The sequence below is a fragment of the Physeter macrocephalus genome, chromosome 12 (assembly GCF_002837175.3).
Source record: "Physeter macrocephalus isolate SW-GA chromosome 12, ASM283717v5, whole genome shotgun sequence".
Taxonomy (NCBI): domain Eukaryota; kingdom Metazoa; phylum Chordata; class Mammalia; order Artiodactyla; family Physeteridae; genus Physeter; species Physeter macrocephalus.
In genome coordinates, this window is record NC_041225.1 from 60,020,989 (window position 1) to 60,047,333 (window position 26,345).

The following is a 26,345-nucleotide window of genomic DNA, read 5'->3' on the forward strand; positions in this document are numbered from 1 at the left end:
GGAGCGCAGGCTCCAGACGCGCAGGCTCAGCGGCCATGGCTCACGGGCCCAGCCGCTCCGCGGCATGTGGGATCTTCCCGGACCGGGGCACGAACCCATGTCCCCTGCATCGGCAGGCAGACTCTCAACCACTGCGCCACCAGGGAAGCCCTCCTTGTGCTCTCTTAAAGAATCAAATCAATAAACACTGAAATCCTAACAATCGCATAAGAATTAAAAAACAAACTTTTTCAGGACAGTGTTCCAAATCTTCCACATGCTCTTCTAGGACAGGCTCAGAGACAGTAAGTGACTTGACCAAGCTCACAAAAGAAGTGAATGGACAAGCCGGGATTCAAAGTCAGGTCTGTCTGACTCCAAAGCCCGTGGTAGCTGCAAAACCCAGCATGCCCCAACTATAAGACATTTTTACCACCACAGGGTGGAATGACAATAACAAATACCACAAGAAATTCAATTTTATAACTCTTACCTATACTTGACAACTCACACCATTAAACCAAGCAATGCCAAATCTGTTGGGCCCGCTTTAATAAACTCTGCATTTAGTGGTAGAATTTTTCAAGTGGTTATTAAGGTAAAACAGATTTATCCTCCATCTCGAATAGATTGAACCTGCTTCCTAATATCTTTTATTTTTGCTTATTTTCATAATTTGCTTATTCCATAGGGAACAGGTAATTTTCAACTCATCCCAGTTTGAATCATGCTGAATTCTGAACAAACAGAAACCAATTAGTGCACTACTCTTTAACACAGTCCCAGTGAATGCACAATGGAGACTGCTGTGCAAAGTTTGAAGATGAAACAAAACAGATTACACTCACACATAACCACACACCCTACCACTAATTAAAAAAATTCTAGTGTTACAAGTATACAATTTCAGCTGTGGTATTATCTTTGTTCAGAAGCAAGGTACATTACTATATGGTTGAAGCCTTCCAGCATTTAATTAGGTTACTAATTATAAGGAGAATCACATTACCTTTAAGACTTTCCTTAGGTTGTGACTAAGGCTTAATACATTAATTTCATGGTAACTGTATTTTAAGATGGGGAACATGTCAATAAAGAATTCTGGTCACATCCTCCAATATGTCCATGTGACTGAAGGTTTTGGCTGTGATACAATTTGATACATTTACTAGGAGGAAAATCACTGTTAATTCCCACTGCTACGGGTAGTGGCCAAGAGATATTTTATATTGCATTTTAAGCATAAGTAACATTGAAGAGAATCTTCACAGAGGGCATATACATGAATATAAAAATAAATAAAATCATTAAGTGACATTCTTTATTCCCATTTAAATTCAATTAATAAATTTAGCATCAATTCAGTATCACATTACTCCCCAACTTCCTTCCTTGCCCATCAATAAAAAAAGTCAGTGCAAATTGTATGAGTCATTCTTCAATCATGCCAAGGACATAACCTTTAACCTAAGATTAAAAATAAAGTGCTATGGGACTTCCCTGGTGGTCCAGTGGTTAAGACTCCATGCTCCCAATGCAGGGGACCCAGGTTCGATCCCTGGTCAGGAAACTAGATCCCACATGCCGCAATTAAGACCCCGCACAGCCAAATAAATAAATAATTTTTTTTTTTTTCTGAAGTGCTATGTGTGAAATTCAATACTGTTTAACTTCGGGGTGCTAACATCTAATACGAAAAACATTTCAAAGGAAAATGAAACAATCTGGATCACTTCCATTCATTTTTATGATTTCATTGGTAGATCTCTATGGCTTTGGCTTGGATCCTTGATAAATTGGAATGTGGAATCATTTAGTTTATAATCTGTATCACCAGTTCGTACAAGGCACAGAAAAGTTCTCCACTCCCTCACATACTTCAAAGTATTTCATTTATTATTCAAATGATTGTTCTGACAAAACCATTAGTCAAGAAGAAAGCAAAGAACTCTTATTTTTTAAAGTGGAAATTTTAAAGACGCAGTTTTCACAACAGACTGCTTTATCTACTCATGCTATTTTGGCAAAAATCTTTATTTCCTAAAAGAAAACTTTTATTTTTTTTAATTAAAATTTTTCTTATGTATTAGAAGGTCGGGGCATGTTTTTACTGATTTCACTCAAAGTGAATATTTGTATTTTAAATTTACCTTAGCTTCTTCTTCCTAAATTCCTGTAGGCTCTCGCCTCTTCTAAGGAAAATACTAAATTTAAAATTGAGAAAGGTGTTGCTGAAACCATGGCGAATGTTTTACAACTACCTTGAAATGATGGTAGGAATATGCACGCTCACGCGCGCGCTCTCTCTCTCTCTCTCTCTCTCTCTCTCACACACACACACACACACACACACACACACACACACACACACACACACACACAGGAAAAAGAAGTACCTTTCAGTCAGAGTTCTGAGTTTAGGGTTTTTGGGGTTAACAAGAAAAAAGTTTCCTGATTTGCAGTAGAGCTATTTTCATACTTTCTTTTTCTACACTGACATCACATTGCAGCTGTATCACCAGGTAGCATGTTTGCAAGGTATGAGAAGTTTCTTGGCTTAGCAGAAAAAAAAAAAAAAAAAGCAAGAGTCTAGTCCTCAAAAAGAACCCCCATGACCAGTGAGGCTGAAAAAGCTGGCTGAATCACTGGTCAAGAGTAAGTCTTATAGCAAAAATCGGTTGGGCTGAGAACAAAACCTAACAGGAAAACATAAGGTCAGACTTGAGTCTGATTTGGTGAAGAAACATGTGCTTGGCCACTCAAGGGCTGCAGATATACAGATAAGGTTAACTTCCATGACTACTACTAGTCATGGAGCATTTCAATGCCACTACTTGAGAATCAGAGCAATAGATGCTACTACTATTCCAGCCACCAAGAGACCCCATTCCCCTCTTCTGTTACATTTGTGGAAGGAGAGTGGCTATAGTGGTTTAGAATCAATCATTTTCAAGACACGGCTCTTTTCCAATCCGACTTGCCAATATGTCCCTATGAAGGCGGCAAAATTTGTCTCTTTGTCTTGTGTTCATTAAGGTTCGCTGTGCTTTCAGTCTCACAGTTCTTAAAAGGAAGCATGATACCTCACACGCAACAGTGATCAAGTTCAATATAAGGCAGACGATGTAGCCCAACCCTATGGTGTTTTCAACTGTGTCCAAAGTACTTGGAGCTGCCAGAAAGCAAGTATCATTCATTCATTCACTCATTTATATTGTGGTAAAATATACATAACATAAAACTTACACTTTTTTTTTTTTTTTAAGGTAAGAAGTGGATTTATTTAGAGATACACATTCTTTGGACAGAATGTGGTCCGTCTCAAAAGGTGAGAACGGCCTTGGGAGAAACACAGTCCAGAGTGTGGGCCAGCTCAGAAGGTGAGAGGCCCCAAAATAGGGGGTGGCTCAAAACTTACACATTCTGAAGCTGCATTTAGCTCGTTCACCAAGCAGTGTTAGAGCATTTTAGACTCTGGCCTCAGTGTCTTGATATCCAGGTATTCACTGGTTAATACTCATGGCTTCACAGAGATAAATGTCATTCTATTTTCAGGTAACCTTTCGGATAAGTATACAAAATCAGAGTTCATTCAACACACTAGGGTTTGTATGCTGGAGGTGAGGCAAGAACCACCCAAACCAAGCATTTGGCCATTTCCTTCCAGGTGGAAGGCAGAAACTCTGATATTCTTTTCCTTGCCATTAAGCCTTTCAGAAAATAAGGAACCCACTATTCCCTGACCTTTGGGATTTTTACAAACATCAGCCTGCCGTTCAGAACACAGACAAGAAACTGTCCAGGGAAAACATGCCCCCAAAAGAACAGGATATAAACAAAGCTGTAACTAGGTAATTAATGGTAGGGACTCAACTCCCCTCACTCTGCTTCTCTGATAACAATCTGGTATTTTATCAGCAGGTCTTTTATCTGGAAGGATTCACTGTATTCTGCTGCCTGGAACTATTCTGGGAGGGGACAAAGACAAGCTTTCATCTTGGAACGGAAATGGAACCACATCTAGGAGGAAGAGTCAAAGCTGTAAAAAGGCCTCCAAGTCTTTCCCTGCCAGCAGGGAGAGGTCAATGGAAAATAGGATGCCCCGTTTCACTAAATGCACGGGAGCAAATTCTGGTGGGGAAGAAGCCACTGCGGTCCCCATCCAGGCAATGTGCAATCTGTCTCTGTCCCAAATTCTGCACCCTATCCCCACCACCGCCAGTCTTATCCCATCTCTAATACCACACCCAACCAATGTCTCTTCCTGTCAAAATCAAAGAAACTTAAACTGTGGTTTAAATGACCAATAGTACCTTAAAATACTATATCTCACCATGGGATTTCCATTTTAGAAAGGATCAAAACCGTATACTTAAAGAATGAAAGTCCAACTTTGAAACTTCAAGATTCAGCTCAAAAGGGAAGAGGCATCTGAGAAAACTGGGTGGGTAAAAGGCACTGCTTAAGACCTCTCAAATCATTCCATACAGATTTCAACTACCCTGGGGGTGAAGCTGGGTTAGAATCTGGCCCTCTGAGTTATTACCAGTGTACATATTAATTAGGAGTAGAACATGTTCCCTAACCCCCTCCAAACACGGCCACGCCACTCAGACCTCATAACATGCCATGGACTGGTTATGGAAGGACTTGGGAAAAACCGGGCTTTGAATTCCCCCTCCTACTCAGAACCCAGGAATATTTATCCAAGGTTGAACCAGGGTGGCTGGCCAGTTCCAAAACCCACAGCCTGGGGCTTATGAACAAGAGCACAGATTGCCCAGTGAGACCAGTGCCCTTCTGTCAGCCTGTGGAGCAATCCTGTGAAGCTCCCTAGGTTCAGATCCCAGGCCCTCATGACACTTCACAGTGGTGCAGACTAGGGGGAGGGCACTAGGAAACCACTCTACTGGCCAGTTTTCCATGGGGAATTCTATCAGGACATGGCATTCTAAAGCTGCTACTTTAGGGACGTGTTCAACCATGCAGCAGAATGCAAATCCCTCTCTAGTCTTTTCAAGTTTTTCCTAAGTCCGGTTTTCATTCTGGCTATGAATTAAATTCTGATATCTTAAATCATGCAGAAAAAAAAAGGGGTAAGAAGAGATTGAATTATATTAATTATATGGCATTGAAGCTCAGCTAGAAAACAAGAACTACATTTCTTAAGTTTCTCTTCACTAGACTTCTGCAGGTTATAATTAGTATTAAAAGAATTTTACTTTTCATTTTATCCAAGCTGAAAAGAAGCTGAGCCTTAAATTCTGGCTTTACAGGAAAGAGAGATTCTTCTGGAAAAAAAGAAAAAAAAAAAGAATAAACAGTCAAGCAAAAAACAAACCAGCACTACTCACCCATCACCCAGAAAGATAGCTTAAGTGACTCACTTTTCAGCATTTGAAAATATTTTCTACCCACTGCTTTGTAAATTATTTTCTTGTTGGTGTGACACATCCTTTAGTAACAATCCAGCTTTTCCTTGGCTACCTAGATATATTTCCATAGTTACTACCAAAACAGATGGCCTTCTCCTGTATGATTGCAATGATCAAAAAGGAGCAGGCTTATTTACACAGAAGCACCCTCCATACAAATAGACATTTTGTTAATGCTCTGGACACTGTAAAGACAAAACAGAAAATCTCATTCACGTGGGCCTGCCTAATTTTGATTTTGCAATTATTCAGACTGTGGCCGAGCTAATGTTTACCTTTGGGACTGAGAGTTTCATTTAAAATTGGGAGAAATGTGGCCATCTCTTGGGAACTGGTGGCCAGGACACAAATATCCCAGACCAGGAATTTTCCCTGATGGAAAACGAAACAAAACAGAACAAGACAACCCAGGGGGCACATCTCACACATCTCACTCTCATTGTGCTCTCCAGCAGGTTTGGCTAGTAACCTTTGGTTGCTGAAGGAGGGAGGTGGGACTCTGCACATGAAAAATATAAAACTGAGGAACAAAGGGGGATTTCAACCCATCTCAGAGGCCTCGAGGTGTGGCTTAACCACTAACGCGTTAACCAGATGCTACTGTTACCCACCCATTAAAAAGCAGTTCCCTAGATATATGACATATAATTTGGAATAATGAAACTTTCATTTCATAATATCCAGTAATTTGAACACTTCACTGATTCAGACTTGCCTTTTTAAGGTATCCTTTTAAAGTGTAGGATTACCACATAAGAAAATGTTGGCAATTTTTCGAAATTTCAACATATAGTGATATCCTTATGATTCTGTTTTCTAAGACAGTAAAAAGAGGATGATCAAGTAAGCTACTGTTTATGAAAGTACATTGTAAACTTCAACTTCTTTATATAAATGCTTGTTACTATTTTTTTTTCTTTTTCTTTCAACAACCCTGAAGCTTTTCAAAATTATGTTAAGTTTCAACAGTAAAAACCTAAGATGGTAAAGTCAGATGGAAAATATATGTTCTAATAGTTTACAAATTATGCCTAAGTAGCAGCCCACATATAATCTCATTAAGATTTTATGCTTCTTAAGCCTCAAGACACATTTTTTCTTTGCTGAGACACTTATAACTGTGCAATGACCCACGATTTCCTATTACAAGGAAAATTTCTTTTGTAAGAAATCCTCAGTGTTTCTCAAGAATCTCGGAAATTCAGTTGAACCAGTCTTTTTTAGCAACCCGTCACAACCACTTGGGCTTAACTGCAAGTTTTTCTTTCTTTTCTACTGATTTCAGATTAGAAGAAGAGACCACTGCTAGAGCAATGCTCAAGGGGGGCAAGGGAGAGATATCTCAAGAAAGCAAAGTAAGTCCAAGTGTTTGTTATTTAAAACTTCAGGTTAATTTTGGCCTATTGACAACTAGCTTGTCATACCCCACAGATGGAGGATTGTAAACATGAGCAAAAGGGCGAATTGTAGTATTAAGCAAGCGCTAGCGTAGCTAAGGGAGTGGCGAAGAGCACGGGTTCTGGGGACAGATTGCCTGGTTCAAATCCTGGCCTTATCACTTCCTAGCAGTATGACCTAGGGCACATTTCTAAACTTGCCACTGCCCAGCTCTCCCTCTCTGTAGGATGGAGGATGGGAATGATAATGTCAGGGACCTCAGAGTGTTGTCATGATGATTAAATGAATTAGTATGCATTAAGTCCTAAAACAGTGTGTGGCCCATAGTAAATATCTGCTAATTATTATCACTTATTATACGGAAAAAAATCAGAGCAAAGTTGATAGGAACCAAGAAGCAACACAGCACAACGGATATCCCATTATGCCAAAAATCGTATCTGTCTGATGCTCCACTGTATTTCTATCGTGCCGGACGCACAATCACGCTTACAGTAATTATCTGTTGAGTAAATGAATAAACGAATCAACCCCTGACTCCTTAACGAATCACTTTTTGACTGTGGACACATTCTGCTTACTCCTTCTGGACCTTGACTTTTCCATCTCCAAAGAAAGTTACCAACACCTGCCACTTGCTACCTCAAAGTGATGATATCAGTATAAGGGAAAAAGCAAATCATTTCAAACTTACTGAAGGGATATCAAAAGTCAATGACTTTTTATTTTTTATTATTTATTTATTTATTTATTTATTTTTTGGTCAATGACTTTTTTTTTTTTTTTTTTTTTGCGGTACGCGGGCCTCTCACTGTTGTGGCTTCTCCCGTTGTGGAGCACAGGCTCCGGACGCGCAGGCTCAGCGGCCATGGCTCACGGGCCCAGCCGCTCCGCGGCATGTGGGATCTTCCCGGACCGGGGCACGAACCCGTGGTCCCCTGCATCGGCAGGCGGACTCTCAACCACTGCGCCACCAGGGAAGCCCGTCAATGACTTTTTAAAACCAATGTTTCTGGGCTTCCCTGGTGGTACAGTGGTTAAGAATCCGCCTGCCAATGCAGGGGACACAGGTCCAAGCCCTGGTGGGAGAAGATCCCACATGCCGCGGAGCAACGAAGCCCGTGCGCCACAACTACTGAGCCTGTGCTCTAGAGCCCGCGAGCCACAACTACTGAAGCCCGCGTGCCTAGAGCTCCAGAGTCCGTGCTCTGCAACAGGAGAAGCCACCACAATGAGAAGCCTGCACACCGCAACGAAGAGCAGCCCCCGTGCGCCGCAACTAGAGAAAGCCCGCGCACAGCAACGAAGACCCAACGCAGCCAAAAATAAATAAATAAATTTATTTTAAAAACCCGAAAAACAAAAACCCCAATGTTCTTTTGTTATTGAGTACCTATGAACACAGTCAATAATACTGAAAGGATCCTCTGTAATACCCTGAGTCCTGTTTCCTTTCAAAGAAGTCCTCTGACTCCAGCTGGCCAGGGGGAATGTGCAGACGCTGTGCTAGGCCCTACGAGATGGCTGTTCACACCTCAGTGTGCAGAGGCACTACCTGGGGGAAACTGCTGACTTTTAGAGCCCGCGCACGGCAACGAAGACCCAACGCAGCCAAAAATAAATAAATAAATTTATTTTAAAAACCCGAAAAACAAAAACCCCAATGTTCTTTTGTTATTGAGTACCTATGAACACAGTCAATAATACTGAAAGGATCCTCTGTAATACCCTGAGTCCTGTTTCCTTTCAAAGAAGTCCTCTGACTCCAGCTGGCCAGGGGGAATGTGCAGACGCTGTGCTAGGCCCTACGAGATGGCTGTTCACACCTCAGTGTGCAGAGGCACTACCTGGGGGAAACTGCTGACTTTTAGATGTCTATGGGACATGCAGAAGGAGTTGTCCAACAGAAAGTTGAATCTATGATTCTGTACAAGCTCTAGGTCTAGGACTGACTCATCAATGTATGTGAGTTGCCAGCCAGGTGAGGACTGTACATATAAGGTGAAAAAAGAAAAGGGTGGAGGGCAGGACAAAGAGGTGCACCAACATTTAGGAGGCAGCATGAGGAAGGGGCCCTGAAAGAGGAGGAGAAGCAATGGCCAAACAAGGCCACAGAGGAAGAGCATCTTGAAGAAGCCAGCGTGCAAGAGTGTCAAATACCAGAGGAAGATTCAGAAAGATAAAGACTGAAAAGCATCCAGTGGCTTTTGTAATGAAGAGGTCATTCACGTTTGTCAGTGAAGCTTCAGTGAAGTGGTGGAAGAAGTATCCAGGCTGCAGTGGTTTAAGGAAGGAATAAGAGGGGAGGAAATGGAGACTGTAAACACAGACAACCTTTTCCAAGAGTCTGGCTATAAAACAAAGGAGAGAACTATGGTAGTAGGTAGAGTGGGTGTCTCCATGGAGAGAGTCCATGCCCGATGGCTTCTATTTTCTCTTGCAAATAAGAGGTGATGAGAGTAGGGCCTTGGGTTACGGCTATGACACAAAGTAGGCCCTCAGCAAATACATTTAATGGATGGATGACCTAGTGACGAAGACCGCTCACAAAATAAAGTGAAAGACAAGAATAAATGGTGAAGAAGAGAGTAGCTGTCGCTGTGTGGAGGGGAGGCAAGACGGGCAGTCAAGAGTCTCAATGTTCAAGGTGAGTGAGGAAAATAAGGCCCAAAGGGAAAAAGTCGAAGAGTATGAGGGTGAATGATCTGGTGCAGCTGATGTGACTAATGCAGGTTGTTTTAACAAGAAGATCATAAATAGACTGGTAAGGGTCAAGGCCCAGAGGAGAGGGAGGAAAAAAACTGCGCCGATCAGAGAAAGATAATCAAAACATGGTATGTCGTGCATTTTTCTTGTCTCATTTTAAGCCTACTGAAATTCTTCTTTACCTTCATACTCTCTTCCCTAATTCAGATTTTTCTGCCTAAAGAGAAAAACATACAGTTTTGATTCTAAAATGTTCCCTACCAGGTAGGAGAAGATGACTTCATATTAGCTGGCATTTGGGGCTTGGTACTCTCAAATCTTCAATTCAGTATTAAAAATGCCTGCTGAGCATCTTGGCTACATTTTTGAGAAAATAATTAAGATTAAGGAAATAAAGTCTCCTTAAGGAAAAATATTATTAAAATATTTTAAAATTTAAACATTATTACATTTGTAATAATTTTCCCATTACTCTTTATTATTTCCATAAGACTTGGAAATGCAACACTTGGAGTAAATACTGTTCTTAATTAAAGTTACCAAAGATCCACCATGGACGGTTTCTTCTGTGAAGTAGCAAACCATTTATTTTGTGAATTTCCTGGATCATCCTCGATTCAAGTGGAAGCAAAGCTCTTTATGATAACTTTCAAGTTATGAATCATAAAACTCTGTCACAATCATTCTGCTTGTTAGAGCCCACTGTCTGCAGAATGAACAGTATGACTTTCCTGTCTTAAGAGCTGCTAACCAGCATGGGAGATTTCTTAAAGTCTTCAGGATGGTAAAACTGATTTCCCGTGTTCTTTTCCTGCCTTGCTACTAGGGAAAACCTCCTGAATTTCTCCAACCCACCAGTGCTCCTCCCCTTCTTTACAGGTCCTTAGTATATGTGCCATATAATTAAGTGGTTCATATACATACAGTATGTCAGGTTCCCAAGCATGGGTTTTATCTCACTAGCTAGATCATAAGTTCTTCAAGGATGAAAAACCTTTTTCCTTTACTTTGCATCTTATCCAAGACCTAATGCTAGCTAGGTATACAATGGGTATTTAACAACTACTTAGTTAATCTATTAACTGATTGGATTCTAAGTTTGAGAGTGAATGGCAGCAATAGGCCATGGATTATCATCATTGTCAGAAATTTCACCTAAGAACGAGGCTGCCGACAGATCAAATCACTTGTTCTAACATGACCTGAACTGGCCTACTGAAGTGAGAGACAACACTGCAGAAAAGCTGGTCCTTACAAGTTTTGTTTTTCTAGCTTGCTTTGTCAATGCATTCCATTAAGAGGTGAACTCCTCATTCCTTTTGCTCAAAAACATATTGAGAAAATGGTCTTAAAGAGATCTGGCACCAGAGATTAAGTTGGCCAGGCCCCTCTCTAGGAACTGAGAGATAAAAATCAGTGACAGATGTCAGAGTATCTTTTTATGCCAGAACTCTTCGCAAAAAAGCCACACGATGCAGAAAACATGATTTCATTCCACACACTGAACCTCAGGTACCCCTGAGGGGTACCTGAATAAAAATGTACAAATATGTGTTACACGTTTAGAGGCAGGTTTATCATTTCACTGCACATTTAGAATCTACAGCCAGGTTGTTCAGCTATTCTAAAATAAGACACCTCAGAAAGATGCCTTGACGGTCATCCGGCCCCACCTCAGATGCACTGCAGAAATCTAAAAAATATACACAACATGTGATCAGTTTTCCTTGACGACGTTCAATGACCAAGCAGCTCAGTATTATGGAAATCTGTTCGTTCTCTTGATGCAGAATGTTAACTCTCACAAAATTCTTCCTTATATTAAAATCTGAAATCTATCTCTTACTTTCCCATTGGGAGCACAAGAGAGAAATTATGTGCCTTCTGTCACACGGCGGCCTCTCAAATATGTAAAGACCATTACCATGTTGCCTCTAACTAGTCTTTTCCAGTCTAACTATTTCCAGATGTTTAGCTTCCTCCTCATCTTGGTCACCTTCTCTGGATAAATATTAGTTTATCAGTGACCCTCCTAAAATGGAAAGCCCACAGCATAATAACATAATAGCAGAATGATGTGGGTTTAGTCGGACCAGCAGAGTTCAGGGGGACTATAGCCTTCACTACCAAGAGGCAGCAACTGTGTCATACTGCTTCCTCAGGGCTCACCAGGAAATCCCATTCCCCAAGATTTTTTCATAAAAACTGCTATGAAGCCGACAGCTCTCATTCTATATGTATGTAATTTTGACTTTTCTTTACAAAATCAGAACATGATATATATCTCTATTAAATGTTATCTTGATAGTCTCAGCCCATCAATCCAGTCTTCCAAGGCTACTCTGAAATCATATTTTTCAATTATGGACTATATTTGACATATCAAATAAAAAAGAGTAGAGAGAATAATGTAACAGCCATTTACCCCAAACCCAGCTTAAGAACACATCACAAATAAAACAAGCTCCTAGTATATGCTTCCTTAATTTTATCCCCTCCTTCCCTGCTTCATAAAGGTAATGGCTACTAGCCTGAATTTGTGTGTCTGCCACTCCCACGCTTAAAGACTATTTTGAATGGGAGTCCATCGCCAATTATATTTCTCTTATATGCAAACCTAATAAGCACGCAATCTAGTCTGTCTTCATTTTAAGTAAGTAATTCAAACGCTGAATAAAGCAGCATTGTCCTCATCTATCAGACTCGTAATCCCATCAAAACAATGAGGTGACTAATTCTTAGGGAATCCTTACTAGCTCTCAGCACATAAAGTATGAAGCACTTGCAAGTAATACATTGAATGATCCAGTCTAAAACAATATCAACACAATTGTTTGGTCACTGATAAAAATATGCCTTTTCCTCTCTCTTTTGAAATCTTTCTGCAAGCTCCGAGGATAACATTCCCATGCCACACATCCCCCAAAGTACTGACTTGGCTCTAGGCTAACTTGCACCTGAGGCTGTAAATTATCCGGGGTCCAAGGATTTGCCTTTATCCACAAGAGACAGTGTTCTTTTTCTATCACCTCACCTACATCTGGTTTCAGGGCCTTCCTTCCAGTTTACTGGCAAAGACAAAGCTGAAGCAGGAGTTAAAAAAAGTCTGCCCTCTATCACCATTATACTATCAACCCCTTCCTCTCTCTAGAATTTTTCTTAACCAACAAACTAAGGGGCTTTTATCTGCTATTTTGTAGTCAGGATTATCCCCATTATACAGATTGACAGCCTGAAGCACTCAGGGGCCCTCCTTTTCGTGCCATATTAATCAGGAGGCTTTCCCCCACGTATTTTGGCTTGTTTATAATTCTATGACCTCCCTCCTCCTCTTATCAAAATTCAGGCTCCTCTCATTTGGCTCTAAAGCCTGCAGCATGGTAGCTGCAAGGTGGACCTCCAGATCCCTTGACTGGAGAGCAGTCAGGGGAGAGGAGGTCAGAGTCCAGGAAGGTCTCAGGTCATAGGCTCATAAGGCCAGAGAGGACCCTGGGTAATGCCCAATACCTTAATTTGACAGAAAAGGAAACCGAGGGTGTGACCTTCAGAGAGGTGAAGTCAAAATAAAAGCAAATGTCAGAGCTCACATTAGAGCATAAGATTCCTCAAAGGGCAGGTAAAACAGAAAACCCAGCTGAGCCTCCTTTCTACATAATCAGTAACCAGTGGGATATGAAATACGGCTCCAATCTGTAAGACTAGGAGTCCCTTAAGTACTTCATAGATACACAGATCTGCTAAGACACAAAGTGTCTCATTTCACAGTTAGTTTTCGTTTTTAGGTTAATAATTCAGCCTCTGTGCCCAAACCTGGGCTACGCAGAGAAAGGTACCAAAAATGAAAAACCGAAAAAATCCATAGCTGCTTCTCCATGGAAAGAGATTAAGATTTATTTGGAGGGAATAAGTATTGAGCATATAAATTACAATATGATACAGTAATGATGACTAGTAAGATAAGAGATTTAAATTAATGCTATAGCTATTCAGAGGGAGAGAGGATTAAGAGCTGGGGTGGACAGAAAGGGAGGTGGGTATGCCTTCTTTCCCAGCAGCGTCTCAACAGCCCTCTGCCTGATTTCTCTCTCTATAAAGCAAATCCTGCCTTTTACCTATCACAAGGATTCTGGGAAGACAGAACAGATAGAAATGTGCAACCTTGGAGGAAACTTCCTGGTATTACAATCACAAATGAAGGTGGAAGCCAACTACTGTCTACTGGAAAAACCCCAACTCTACACGATGGCAAATAAGATCTTTCAACTTCATATAACCTGGGTAAGGAGTAAGGTGATAATTCTTGCATTATGCAACTTTCAAGGAAAAGAAAACAAGAGTCAATATTATTTCCCAATATCATAGGCTTAAAAGGCCTAAGTCTTAGTTTTTGTACTCCCTACCCCTCCCTGCTTCTTAAGACTGGTACAATCAAAAGGTTCCATGAGGGGCTTCCCTGGTGGCGCAGTGGTTGCGCGTCCGCCTGCTGATGCAGGGGCACCGGGTTCGCGCCCCGGTCTGGGAGGATCCCACATGCCGCGGAGCGGCTGGGCCCGTGAGCCATGGCCGCTGAGCCTGCGCGTCCGGAGCCTGTGCTCCGCAAAGGGAGAGGCCGCAGCAGAGGGAGGCCCGCATACCACAAAAAAAAAAAAAAAAAAAAAAAAAGGTGCCATGAAATATTTAAAAAATACATAAAACGCGCATTTTCCAATTTGTGTTTTGATTGTTGACTAGATGTTTCAATATCGCAACTAAAACAGTTTCCATTGCATACACAGGTCGCTATGGGTGATTTCCACTGCCACGTGTTTAATTAAGAATGTACGGTTATTTGTACCTCAACATTTTTCACAAAACAGAAAGGCAGATTTCACTGAAAATTTACCTAAAGTGAACAACGATTGAAATGATTTGGAGAAAAACATACCAAAAGTCATTTGCAATGAAAATAAGTCAAAAAGCGGGGAGGGTGGGGAGATCCTTTTAAAAGCATCCCAGAGTGAACAAAAGGCTGTAGAGGGATTTAATCTGATGCTGAGACCTCAGTTATCTGCAATAGAAGGCACTTTTTGCCTCACACACACAGGTGCCACACTGGTCCAAGGAGGGTACAGAACCTTGCTCAAGCATCACACCTAGTGAATAAGTGGCAGAGCTTAGAAAGAACCAAGTCTCTTGAGTCCAGGGCCTTTGTTCTGTTCAGGATTGCCAAGGTTTGAGGCACTTTTGGTTTCCTACAGCTCGTCAATTCAAACTCGAAGCTTGCTTGTGAAAGGGAATTCCAAGGTGTGTGTTCAGAGATATTCTGGTCTCTAGAAAGCCCCGGACAAGTGGGCACTAGTGAACTGTACTCAGGGAGCTAGTCAGGGTCCCTTTTAAAGCATGCGTCACTCTGCTCTGTGGTGTCTGAACTGAAGGGTGAATGGCCTTATACTGAAGGCATCATCTCTGCATGGAAGAGGGCTGTGTATCTGGATCCAGCACAGCATTAGGCACATAAAATACACTCGATTTGAAAAAACCTTGTAAACAAAACACTGGGATTAACATGATCATTTCTGTTCCAAGATGATGCAACAAATCATAGCTGCGCGCACACGTAACTGTGAAAGATCCACACCAGAAGCTTCTAAGATTTAAGTTAACAAAGAAAGGCAACAGAGATAGAAGCTTAGCTTCCCAAATGTGGAATAAGGGACAAAGGTACAAATAATACTTCCTAACACCTCACAGAGAGGAAGGAAATGGCAGGTAAGTATACGTAAATCAAAGGGAAATAAAAAGCTGTCATCAGGGCTTTTAATCTTCTCATTGTACAAGTGATTCACTTTAGCACAGTCAGAGCAACCTTTGTGCTACCCCCACTAGCTGCAAAATTTTGCTTTAGCTAAACTCAGAGTATCCAAGAGCCTGATTAGAGCTCTTCCAAGTACGTAAATTAATACTAGCAATGCCACAAAAATAAAACACTGCCCATCCACTTGTGCATACATCCGTCTTTTCAGCCATTATCCCAAGTCAACACAGCCCAATCTTTACCATGATTAGAACCACAAATACTGCCTGAATTGGCAGGTTTTTATGATCAGTCTTTCACTTTCTTCATGAATAATTTTCTCAGAAGTAATTTAAATCTAATGTGTATAGTTTTACCAAATTCGCTATTTTTAAAAAATCTTTTTATATAGTTCATCTCTCCGGTGTGACTGTGAACACTTTAGGGTAGCACAAGGTTGTCCTGGCAGTAGGTTGATGAAACCCAAAACTGGGTTTTCTAACTCTAAATCTAGGATCTTTCTACTTTCTTTTCAAGAAAGAAAAGCCAGGCTTCTTCTATCCCAGGCCACAGACTGGCCCCAATTACCCCAAGCAATGATCCCACAGATGTAAGCCTGAGAGAAAGCCTGCACCCAATCAAGCCACTGCCACCACTGGAAAAGCAAGGTCAGGAGCAGACCCCACTGCAAGTGGGGCATGACTTCTACATCGTGAAAATAGCCTGCACTTGGATCCACTGCCTAGATACAGGCTCCTAATCGCTCCTAGCTGCATAAATTTCAGGGCCCTTGGGGCTACTCAGTGTAGCTGAAACTCTTAACTACACAAAAGGGAGTTGGATATTTTGGTGTAATAGAAAGAGGATACCCAACACTCTTGACAAGCCCTACAGTCTTGGGTTCATATTCCAACTCTATAACTGAGTCGCTTTCTGAACCTCAGTTTCCTCAACAGGTAAAGAGAGGTGTAATACCTCCTCTCAGAATCACTGTTAAGCAAAACGCCCAGTTCAGTGCCTGGCAAACAGTGGAGACTCAACAAGGTTGGTCTCTACTTCCTACTGAATTCTCTGCTCAGAATATTTTCTTGCTTGTTCTCTGCATTCCTGGGTCAAAACCTACTTCTAATAAACCTCCTGAATAGCCTAACCAAGTTCCAAGTATGATCCTACTACTGTATAGTTTATTAAAATCATCTCTCTGTATGTGTCTGGTTCTGATAATGTTTGATATCTCAAATTTAATCTTGCTACTCAATGTGTGATCTGCAGACCAACAGCCTCAGCATTACCTAGAAGTCTGTGTGAAATGCAGAATCTCAGGCCCCACCCCAGACCTACTGAATCAGAATTTATGAGACCCCCAAGTGATATGTTTACATCTTAAAGTTTGAGAAACACTGCCTATAACGTACTTGGACATTCAATAAACCAGAGCCTATGGACACTCTAAGGAATCTGCTATGGCACTTTTGCTGCTGGTGGTGCTCTATGAATCTTTATTCAAGTAGAAAGCAACCACTGACTAAGGCATTTTCACTGGAAGGACAGGAGAACTGTACATTTCTTTCTTTGTGTTTCTGAGTTAAGAAAAAGAAGATGCAGGGCTTCCCTGGTGGCGCAGTGGTTGGGGGTCCGCCTGCCGATGCAGGGGACACGGGTTCGTGCCCCGGTCCGGGAAGATCCCACATGCCGCGGAGCGGCTGGGCCCGTGAGCCGTGGCCGCTAAGCCTGCGCGTCCGGAGCCTGTGCTCCGCAGCGGGAGAGGCCACAGCAGTGAGAGGCCCACGTACCGGAAAAAAAAAAAAAAAAGAAAAAGAAGATGCACTAAGTACATTAGCCTTAAGGCAATATTTAAATCTCCTATGTTCACGCTATCTTTGTATATGTAATAAGTGCTCTGAGTATAATTACTAATATGAGCTTTCTGATTATATGTAAACTAATAAGTAACAGGAAGGATACTTTCAACGTAGTAACTTCTGGTTTCTAGGATGTAACACATAACAGATTGATTAGAAATAAGCTTCCACAAATTGGATGTTCTCAACACAGGATGATAAAGTTCTAAAGCGTGTCTTTGTTTCTAATGTACACTGTGATTCTGTATATGTGCCTCCCCCAACCATCAACTTTCTGAATTATTTTTTAGTTCTTTCCAGTTATATGTGAAAGTACAATTTTAAAATGCTCCTGAAAGTAAAATTTATGACCCAAATTCCTAAAATGAATCACCAAATGCTGGATATGGGAGGCTGGTAACTGTGTATCAGGAAACAAAAACCAATCTGAGTGAGTCATCTCTGTGATCACAGATAACACAGCCACAGCCAGGGCTTGGCGCAAACAAATGGCTACAGCAATCACACACCAGAATCTTGTGTTTAATGGTTTCTCACATTAAAATGCATCAGTCAGCTCTATGAAACCAGGAAGTGGAACCCAGGACACCACATAAATAACAAGTACACTCTCTTGAGTTGGTTATATTTTATCCTTCTGCTGTATTTCAATTTTTGGTAGATACATAAAAATGAAGGTACTGTTTTGTCAAGAGGTAAGCAGAAAGGTAAAAGCTAACTAATATCACAGGGTTTCTGAAATATTTCATAGAGAAAATTTCAATACTTTTTGGAGGGCTGTTTATTGAGGCCTTTGATCCAAAATGAAAAAGGTGATCAGAAGCTGGCGAATGCCTCAAAAAAATTAACAAGAGGAAGTGGTAATAGGCTGTAGAAGGAGAAAAGCCTGATATCATTTGATGCCATGTGTAATCTTTATGCACGGCTTTTTCTCAGGTACTCCAAGCTTGAAAGGGAAGATGAGTGGGAAGTGAACTCGTGCTACACAGCATTGCCATCTAGATGTTGCCCCTTGCAACCACCAGAAAACTCCTCCAGAGTGAAAGGCCAGGCGTCCTCTTGAACCCCTGGACAGGGGATATATGCCAGAACCGAGCCTGCCCCATGCTGGCCAGGCTCAACACAGGGATAATGCAAACACCCAGGCTATGTTTATCAAAAAGGGATATCTCCTATCAACACCACACACCCATTAGCAGGCAGGACTCCCAGAAAACACTACTTAAACAGTAGATATGAGCTCCTAAACCCACCATCTGAAACACTAGAGACCAGTTGGGGGCAATGGCAATAATCCCAGGCGCCTGCCTTCACAAGAACCCTCCCAGAGTAAAAAAAAAAAAAAAAAAAATCTATAATTTCTGAAATAGGAACAGGATTAAATAGCCCCATAAAGCCCCCATGCCCACTCCCATTATTTCCATGAGGCATACACTACCTCATAATGAAGGGAATAAAAGGTGCCATGCTGAGAGCAGAACAGGTGCCATCCATCGGGGAAGGGTAGAGCCTCCCCAACACCAAAAGTAAGAGAAACATGCTGGGATGATGGTTTCGTTCTCCTGTATCACTGAAAAAAAAAAATTTTTGTACATAAAAGGTTTAAAAGTTTAGGCAAGGCACTATCTTCAAACGTTTTTCTCATTAAACAATTATGTATTGATATATAAAGTGAGACTCTATGATCAGCAATAATTTTCCTTTTTGCGTTTTTTTCCTCCATTCACTTCATATTTTCTTAGTGTGCAAATGAGGAAGAACTACTGGCAAAGCCGTGGATTGGGCTTTTGCACAGGATTCTCTTCTCAAAGCATATTATTTGATAATTCGAGTCTGCTGTTTTGATTTCAGCTGTTCAGACAGTAGAGAGGTGTCTATCCCAGAGTATGAAATGTGAAACTTTCAACATCCAAATGTACTTAAGAAAGCGTGAACAGTCACTTACTAGGGCCAGAAAAGCCTGTCTGCACAAATTACTAATGTGAGGAAATGTATCATAAACAGAAGTAAAATTCACTGACGCGATTTTATTTTCTCATTACAGACAATTGGTACAAATTCATGCCAACTGCAAAAACTGCTAAAAGAATAAAATGGTCCATGCTCTAAGATGTCCATTCTAAAAATTACACTACCAGCCACAGAATGTGATTGAAAAGAAAATGGTGAACTTTTTTATCTGCTCTGATCAGACTGGAAGCCCTCTTAATAGCATTATTTTGTGTTGCCAGGGTCACTGGCCATCTTCACTCAAGTAGAATAGTACCACTTCTGATCACAAGTGACCAGATTAGTCAGCTGCAACAGGCTAGTGATAAAAAAATGACAGGTGTGTGTTAAAGCAAACTCAATATGTAAACACACAGACTTTGAATATAAGAGGAAGAAAATGATTCTTAGAAGAAATCACCATGTGCTTCTAAAAAGCTAACTCCTATAAAGCACTAAAAACTTTAAAAATAGGATTTTTAAAATGTAAAATATAATATAAAACCTGGATTTTATACAACCTTTCAGGTACATATCTACTACAGAGTGTCAGGCAACATGATGTATTTAATAAAGAAGCACTTTAAAAAAATCCATCTATGTTTACAAGGAAGGAGCTGATTAAAAATTGCTGCCTGGAGGGAAAAATCTTGAAGTAATTCACATCCTTGATTTCACTTTGCCTCACCCTATTCTCTTCTTACCTGTCCACGGTATTGGCTACAGTTTCCAACTGTTTGAGAAGAAAGGGATAGAGTTCGGGGAAACGAGAGAAAAATTCACTCCCTGTCATTCTGTGGAGAGAGAAAAAGAGATAAATTACTATCATTTATTTCTTCTGATTTGATAATAAAGCCTTTTTATTTATTTATTTTTTAAAGAATGACAACGAAGATCATCTGTTTGAAGATTTAATGGAATAAAGTTAACAAAACTCACATCTGAAGAATTTAACAATCAATAGAAACAACACATTTAACTTGGATTTTGGAAGTGCTCTTAACGCATGGAATTTTATCTCAAAATTTAAGAAAAAAAAAAAAAAAAAAAAAAAAAAAAAAAAAATTTAAGATTACATATACTTACAAGTATTTAATATTAACTTCTGACAGGGAAGAAATATGCAATTTGTGAAAATGCCAAGTTTCCACAATTGATTTGGACTATGAGTATAGTCAGCACCTGGCGGACTGAGACTGACTCAGCTTCAGTAGTAAGAGCAAATGTAAAACAAGGTTTCTTGAAGTCGGCACCAATGGCAGCTTGGATGAGCTCCTCTTTGTTGTGGAGGCCGTCCTGTGCATTGTAAAGGGTTTAGCAGCCTCCGCAGCTTCTACCCACTAGATGCCAGTAGCTCAAAACCTCCTCCTCCCACCATCTGACAACAAAAATATCTCTGGACGTTGCCAAATGTACCCTGAGAGGGAAAAAAAGGTTCCCAGCTGAGACCCACTGGTCTGGAGCACGGTCATCAGAAGACATGGCATGTGAAGTTCTGGAGCGCCAATCTGAGAGGGCTACCTTTTCCCTCTTTATAAATACTGCCCCCTGAACTCTGACAAGATTCTGAAAATAGGTCCTCCAACTGTACAACCAACAAAAAAGCTCAAGCTAAACATAGCGTTTGGTGTTAAGTACTGTCTCCAAAACTATTAAAGAATTACTCTGAAGGGGTAACATAAATATTCCCCAACTTGCCCTTCTTAGCAACTCTAGATGCATGCTCCTATTAATGAAGACCCAAAATATCATTGTTTAAAAATTGGGGTATAAAAAAATTGGGGTGTATTTCACACACAGTGAAATGCTCAAACCTTAAGTGTACCGTTCGATCAATTTTCACAAATGCATACACTCATGTAATCCAACCCTATGAAGCCTCAGTAATTTTCCATCATCCCAGAAAGTTCCCTTGTGCCCCTTTCCCAGTCAATTCTGAATCCCCAAAGCAACCATGATTTGATTTCTATCACCACAATTTGGTTTTGTCTATTCCAGAATTTCATATAAATGTAATAATGCATTACATAACTTTTTGTGTCTGGCTTTTTTCACTCAGCATAAAGTTTATGAGATTCATTCATATTATTCAACATATCAATAGTTTGATTCTTTTTGAATATACAAGGTTGTTTATCCATTCTTCTCTTGACAGACAGGGACTGTTTCCATTTGTTGGCTTTCATGAATAAAGCTGCTATGAACATTCTTACACAAGGTTTTTTGTGGACATATGTTTTAATTTTTCTTAGATAAAATATCTGATAATAAAGCTGAACTATGTTTAACATTTTAGAAAACTGTTTTCCAAAATAGTTATAGCATTTTCCATTCCCAACAACAAATAAGCATTCTAGTGGCTCTATATCCCTTCCAACATTTGCTGTTGTCTTTTTTTCCATTTTAGCCATCCTTGTGGGTATGTAGTGGTATTTCCCCATGATTTTGGAGAGAAGTGATAACTTTTGTTTGTTGCATGCTTTTTAAACCTTACCACACTTTATAAATATTCTTTTATACCTATTTCATATTCAGTAAGATCAAAGTTTTTAAAAAGTCCTTACTCTATCCTTACTTTATCCTCAATAAATAAGTTACAGATTTATTGAACATTTACTGGACATTTTATGTTAAATAAGCTCACTTCCTTTTTGTACTTATTAGATATTTTTATGGAAAAAATTAATAAATATTATAAGAAACACACTAGACTGCCCAGTGCCTCTCCTCATAGAAAACTATGCAAAAGTATCTTAGCTTTCTCTTTTAAAAAATTCAGTGCATTCAAGTACTTACTTTTCGTTTGACTTTTTTCCCCCCAACAAATATGCTTTTTTTTTTTTTTTTTTTTGCGGTACGCGGGCCTCTCACTGTTGTGGCCTCTCCCGTTGTGGGGCACAGGCTCCGGACGCGCAGGCTCAGCGGCCATGGCTCACGGTCCCAGCCGCTCCGTGGCATGTGGGATCCTCCCGGACTGGGGCATGAACTTGTGTCCCCTGCATCGGCAGGCGGACTCTCAACCACTGCGCCACCAGGGAAGCCCAAGGTCACTGTTTTATTGAGGGGGAAGACAAAACAATTCCACTACATGCTATGTTACGTTCTTTACCACTTCCAAGCAAAACTGGTCAAGAATATCAGCTTCCATTTTTAGTAGAGTCACTTAAAGATAAAACTGTAAGAGTTCAGTACTGGGATCCCTGAGTACATTTGCTCATACAGAACATCTCCATCTACACAACAAAGCCTGGTGGATATCTCTTCTCAAGGAATTAGTCACTAATTTCCAGGGGGAGTAAGTCATTCCTTAATGGTCTGATATCTCTTGGTGGAGTAAGAAAGACAAGCATTCTCACTTAAGTAGACCATATGGTTGTTATCACCATCATCTAGAAACTGCCTTGATAAATAACTGGCTCTGCTGACCATGATGATGCCAGAGAAAAAGGCTGAGGAGCTACTATTCTAAAATTAAAGGCTTTGCTTTTTTTTTTTTTTTTTTTGGCTGCACCGTGCAGCTTGCAGGATCTTAGCTCCCCAACCAGGGATCGAACCCAGAACTTCATGACAAGAGAAAGTAGAAAACATAGGATGACATACGATTTTTTAGAAATCTGAATGCCAGACTAGACAGATTCACCTGTCTTACAGGCATTGAAAGTACCTGAATAGGAGAGAGAGGTGACAAGAGCAGACAGACTAGAGAGAGTAGAAATGTGGTGACCCCATGGACATTCACTAAATGTGTACCTTTTCACCTCGACTACAGCATTAATATCTATAGGCATCTATACTTCCCTGCATCTCTCTTGATACACAGCACAATACTATGTACATGTTGGTTGACTGGTAAATATTTTGGCAATGAATGAATAAGTAATATTAGCCACAGAGGAAAAAAAAATTCTAATATAGTTGACCTCAAACCTATGCCTTATGCCTTTTTTCTTCTCTCAGTGACTGGTAGCCACCCAACTGACACTTAACTACTCACCCAACTTGCCAAGCCTGAAACTCCCAGTGCACCCAGTCAACAGGCAAATCTTGCTACTTCTACCTCCAGAGTATCTGTTGAGTCTATTTCCCACCATCCCCACTACTTACAAGTCTGACTGCCATTATTTCTTGCCTAGATGCTATGTCAGCCTCTCACTTGATCTCTTTGCCTCACATCTTCCCCCTCTGTAACTCTCTGTTGTGATAAGAATTCTCTCTTTAAAATACAAAGCTAATCATGCGACATTAGGAGATTAATGGCTCCCTACTGCTTTTTGCACAGTCTAAACTCTTTAGCCTGATTTTCAAAGTTCTGCTTAATCTGACTCACTTGTCCAGCTATCTCTTGCCTCTCCACCTTCAAACACAGCCATGCAGAGTTTCTTTTGGTTCTATCAACATTACATGCTCTTTCTAGTCTCCAGATGTTGGCAAATATACTTTCTGCTAGGAACACTTCTGCCCTCGCCCACCCCAGACTAACTCCAAATAATCCTTCAATTTGGGGCTTAGGCCAGCTTCTTCCAGGACACCTTCCCTGATGTCGCAAATGTGGGTTAGGTGCCTGACACTGGTCTTACACTATAACCTAAAATCTCCCCATCATAGCACTTATAGCACTTCATACATAGAACTTCCAATTTACTTATTTCTCCCACTGATTACACATTCTGCACAGGCAGAGACTAACTATATCTATCTTATTTCTCCATACTATCTCAGGTACTAAGTATGACACTCAGTTCACAGCTGGTGCTTAATAAACAGTTGCTGAGTGAATGAAGCTAGACGAAAGAGTCCTTGACAAAGTCAAGGAGAAAAGGAATTATGACTAAGATGGTAACAAATTAATAACTTCTTAAAATGCATCCTTAGCTATATCTAAGGACATTCAGAATCATCATCTGAATTAATAAATTGAGTACCTTGCCAGGGCTCGAAATGTTCTTAAACACAAATATACAAAGCTCATCTCCCTGGTTTGCAAACAGTTTGATTCTAGCTCCCCCAAATAAGCCAAGAGGCTGATATGTTACCTCCTCAGATATAGCAAGCCCTGGGGGTAAATTCACCAGTGACAGGCATTTCAAACCTGGTTATCTACTTGGCCAAAAACTAGCCCAGCAACTTAACAGGAAACAAGAGAAATGATAAAAAGGAAAAACTGAACCTCTGTAAGTTCAAGCTCCTAGGAAGACAAAGGAGACCAGCAAAAACTCTGAATGGGATAAAACAGACAGACACAGGAGAAAACAAACAAGCCAGGATAGAGAGTGAGAATAAGCAGCTTTAACCTTGGAACTGTCAGACTACACAAAAGGTGAGTTATTCCCTATCCCACCAGGTAAGAATTATGCAGGCACAACCGATGAGAGGCTCTTGGGGGAAACACAGAAGCTGCCTGAAGAAATCCACTTGCCTTGCACCAAGAATAAGGTGTCAGGAGCACAGTGCGGCTGTGATCTCCACCAAGGCGCTCCTCGGTCTGCCATGTTCAGTGCTGGACTCCCCCAGAGCCCAGCCGGGGCCGAGAACAGAGTAGGCTAGCAAGAGAAGTTTACTGAATGAAAGAAAATGCTTGCCTGGCACCATTTTGTTTTATTTTAAAAGCGATTTAAAATGTATTCTAGCACTTCTTATTTATCGAGAAAAAATTAGATAATAAAGAACACTGCAAAGAAAAATCTAAAAATCACCACAAACACACGACCTAAAGATAGCTACCAGTCTGTTCTGAGGTCTGTCTATACCTTTCTCCTCCTTATATACTGCTCTATAATCTGTTTTTCACACTTCACAATATATCAAGAACAGTGTTCCATTATCAATCTGAACCCATTTTAATGTAGTAGCCTCTGTGTGGTACGCTCTCTGTGCCTCTCCTATGCTTGAACATAGGTTTGGGGCACTAATCCAGACACCAACCAGAACAACTCATCCCGTCTTGGCTAAACTGTGTGGGGAAAGCAGTCCTAATCCAGCCACATTCAGCGCTGCCCTTTTGTCTGCACATTCCACATCTAATCTTGGTAATGCCAAGAGAGTCTAGTTTTTGAGAGCATCTGAGCTTTGGTCATTTTGGTAGTCTGTGAATCCACCCTGCCATCTAACAGCCTAGAGGAACCTTCAATTGAATCAAGCTTCTATTTCTCTTAGAGATCTGTACCCTAAGATCAGCCACACATATGAAAAGTTGAAATGCCAGAAGCACATACTTCTGAGTTTCACAAAAGTTATCAGGATGAAAACTATCATGCAAAGAAAAGAAGCACTTGGGGAAACGTGTTAAAAGTAAAAATAAGGTATATCCACCCCCAATTCCTACATACATACCCCCTATCATTCTCAATCATCTCAGGAACAGGGATCAACACAGTAATAATGTACAAAGGTATAAAAAGAGAAAGCTAGCAAGGGCAAGCAAAAACATGCAGAAGAAAGGAAGTACAGAGTAAATAGCAGCAAAGGCAGAGTTTGTGCCTGGTTTTTAAAAAAACAGGACTTATTCACAGGCCATGGAGAAAACACCATAAAACTGGTCATTAGATGGAAACAAATGATGAAGGCAAAAGCCTGGAGGTTTTCAGTCTGTATTTGAAATGGGAACCCAATAAACTATTAAAACCTAGCTACTCCCCAGATTCTGGCCTATAAAACCACCCCAGAGGAGAGAAATCAGCTAAGGGCCTATGTCTCCTTGCCACGGTGATTGCTGATAAAAACAGCAAGCTCATCTTAAGAAAAACAGTGCTCCCAAAGGCAAACAAACCTACAAAGAAGACAAGGCACACACACACACATTTCAAAGGATGATCAAATGCAAACTCATAAAATAGAAACAACTAATAAAAAAGAAATCTGGATTTGGACTCCCACCAGGAGAACCATGTCTGACTCCATTTCTAGAATCCTCTCTCTACCTCTGACTGGGGCTGACACCAAAATTTCTCCCTAGAGTACTAATAATTAAGCAAGAATAAGTGACTGGACAAAAGGGATGTCAGGGGTCCCAGGGTCAGAATCTTTTACCCAAGAAGCACTTGTAATCACTGTGATGGGTCCACCAGGAAGTCCTGTTATTAAATTTCAGGCAAATGGTATAGGAAGTTAAAGGAAAGGCATCTTTTTCAGGGCCTCCGTTCTAAGGGTACTGACTCTGACCAGGTCTCTCCTGCCAGTCTCATCTCCCTTCTTTTTTTTTTTTTT

General features: G+C 40.7%; 1 protein-coding gene across 6 annotated transcripts in view; it reads right to left on the reverse strand.

Moving 5' to 3' along the window:
- THADA (THADA armadillo repeat containing) overlaps positions 1 to 26,345 on the reverse strand; it is a 305,797-nt gene that overhangs the window by 144,804 nt on the left and 134,648 nt on the right. For all 6 annotated transcript variants that reach the window (XM_007128982.4, XM_028496748.2, XM_007128981.4 and 3 more), the window contains 2 exons: positions 19,847 to 19,936; positions 18,592 to 18,723 (listed from right to left, as the gene is read on the reverse strand). In XM_007128982.4, the coding sequence (XP_007129044.2) occupies positions 18,592 to 18,723; positions 19,847 to 19,936 (222 nt within the window). The remainder of the gene's footprint in view (positions 1 to 18,591; positions 18,724 to 19,846; positions 19,937 to 26,345) is intronic.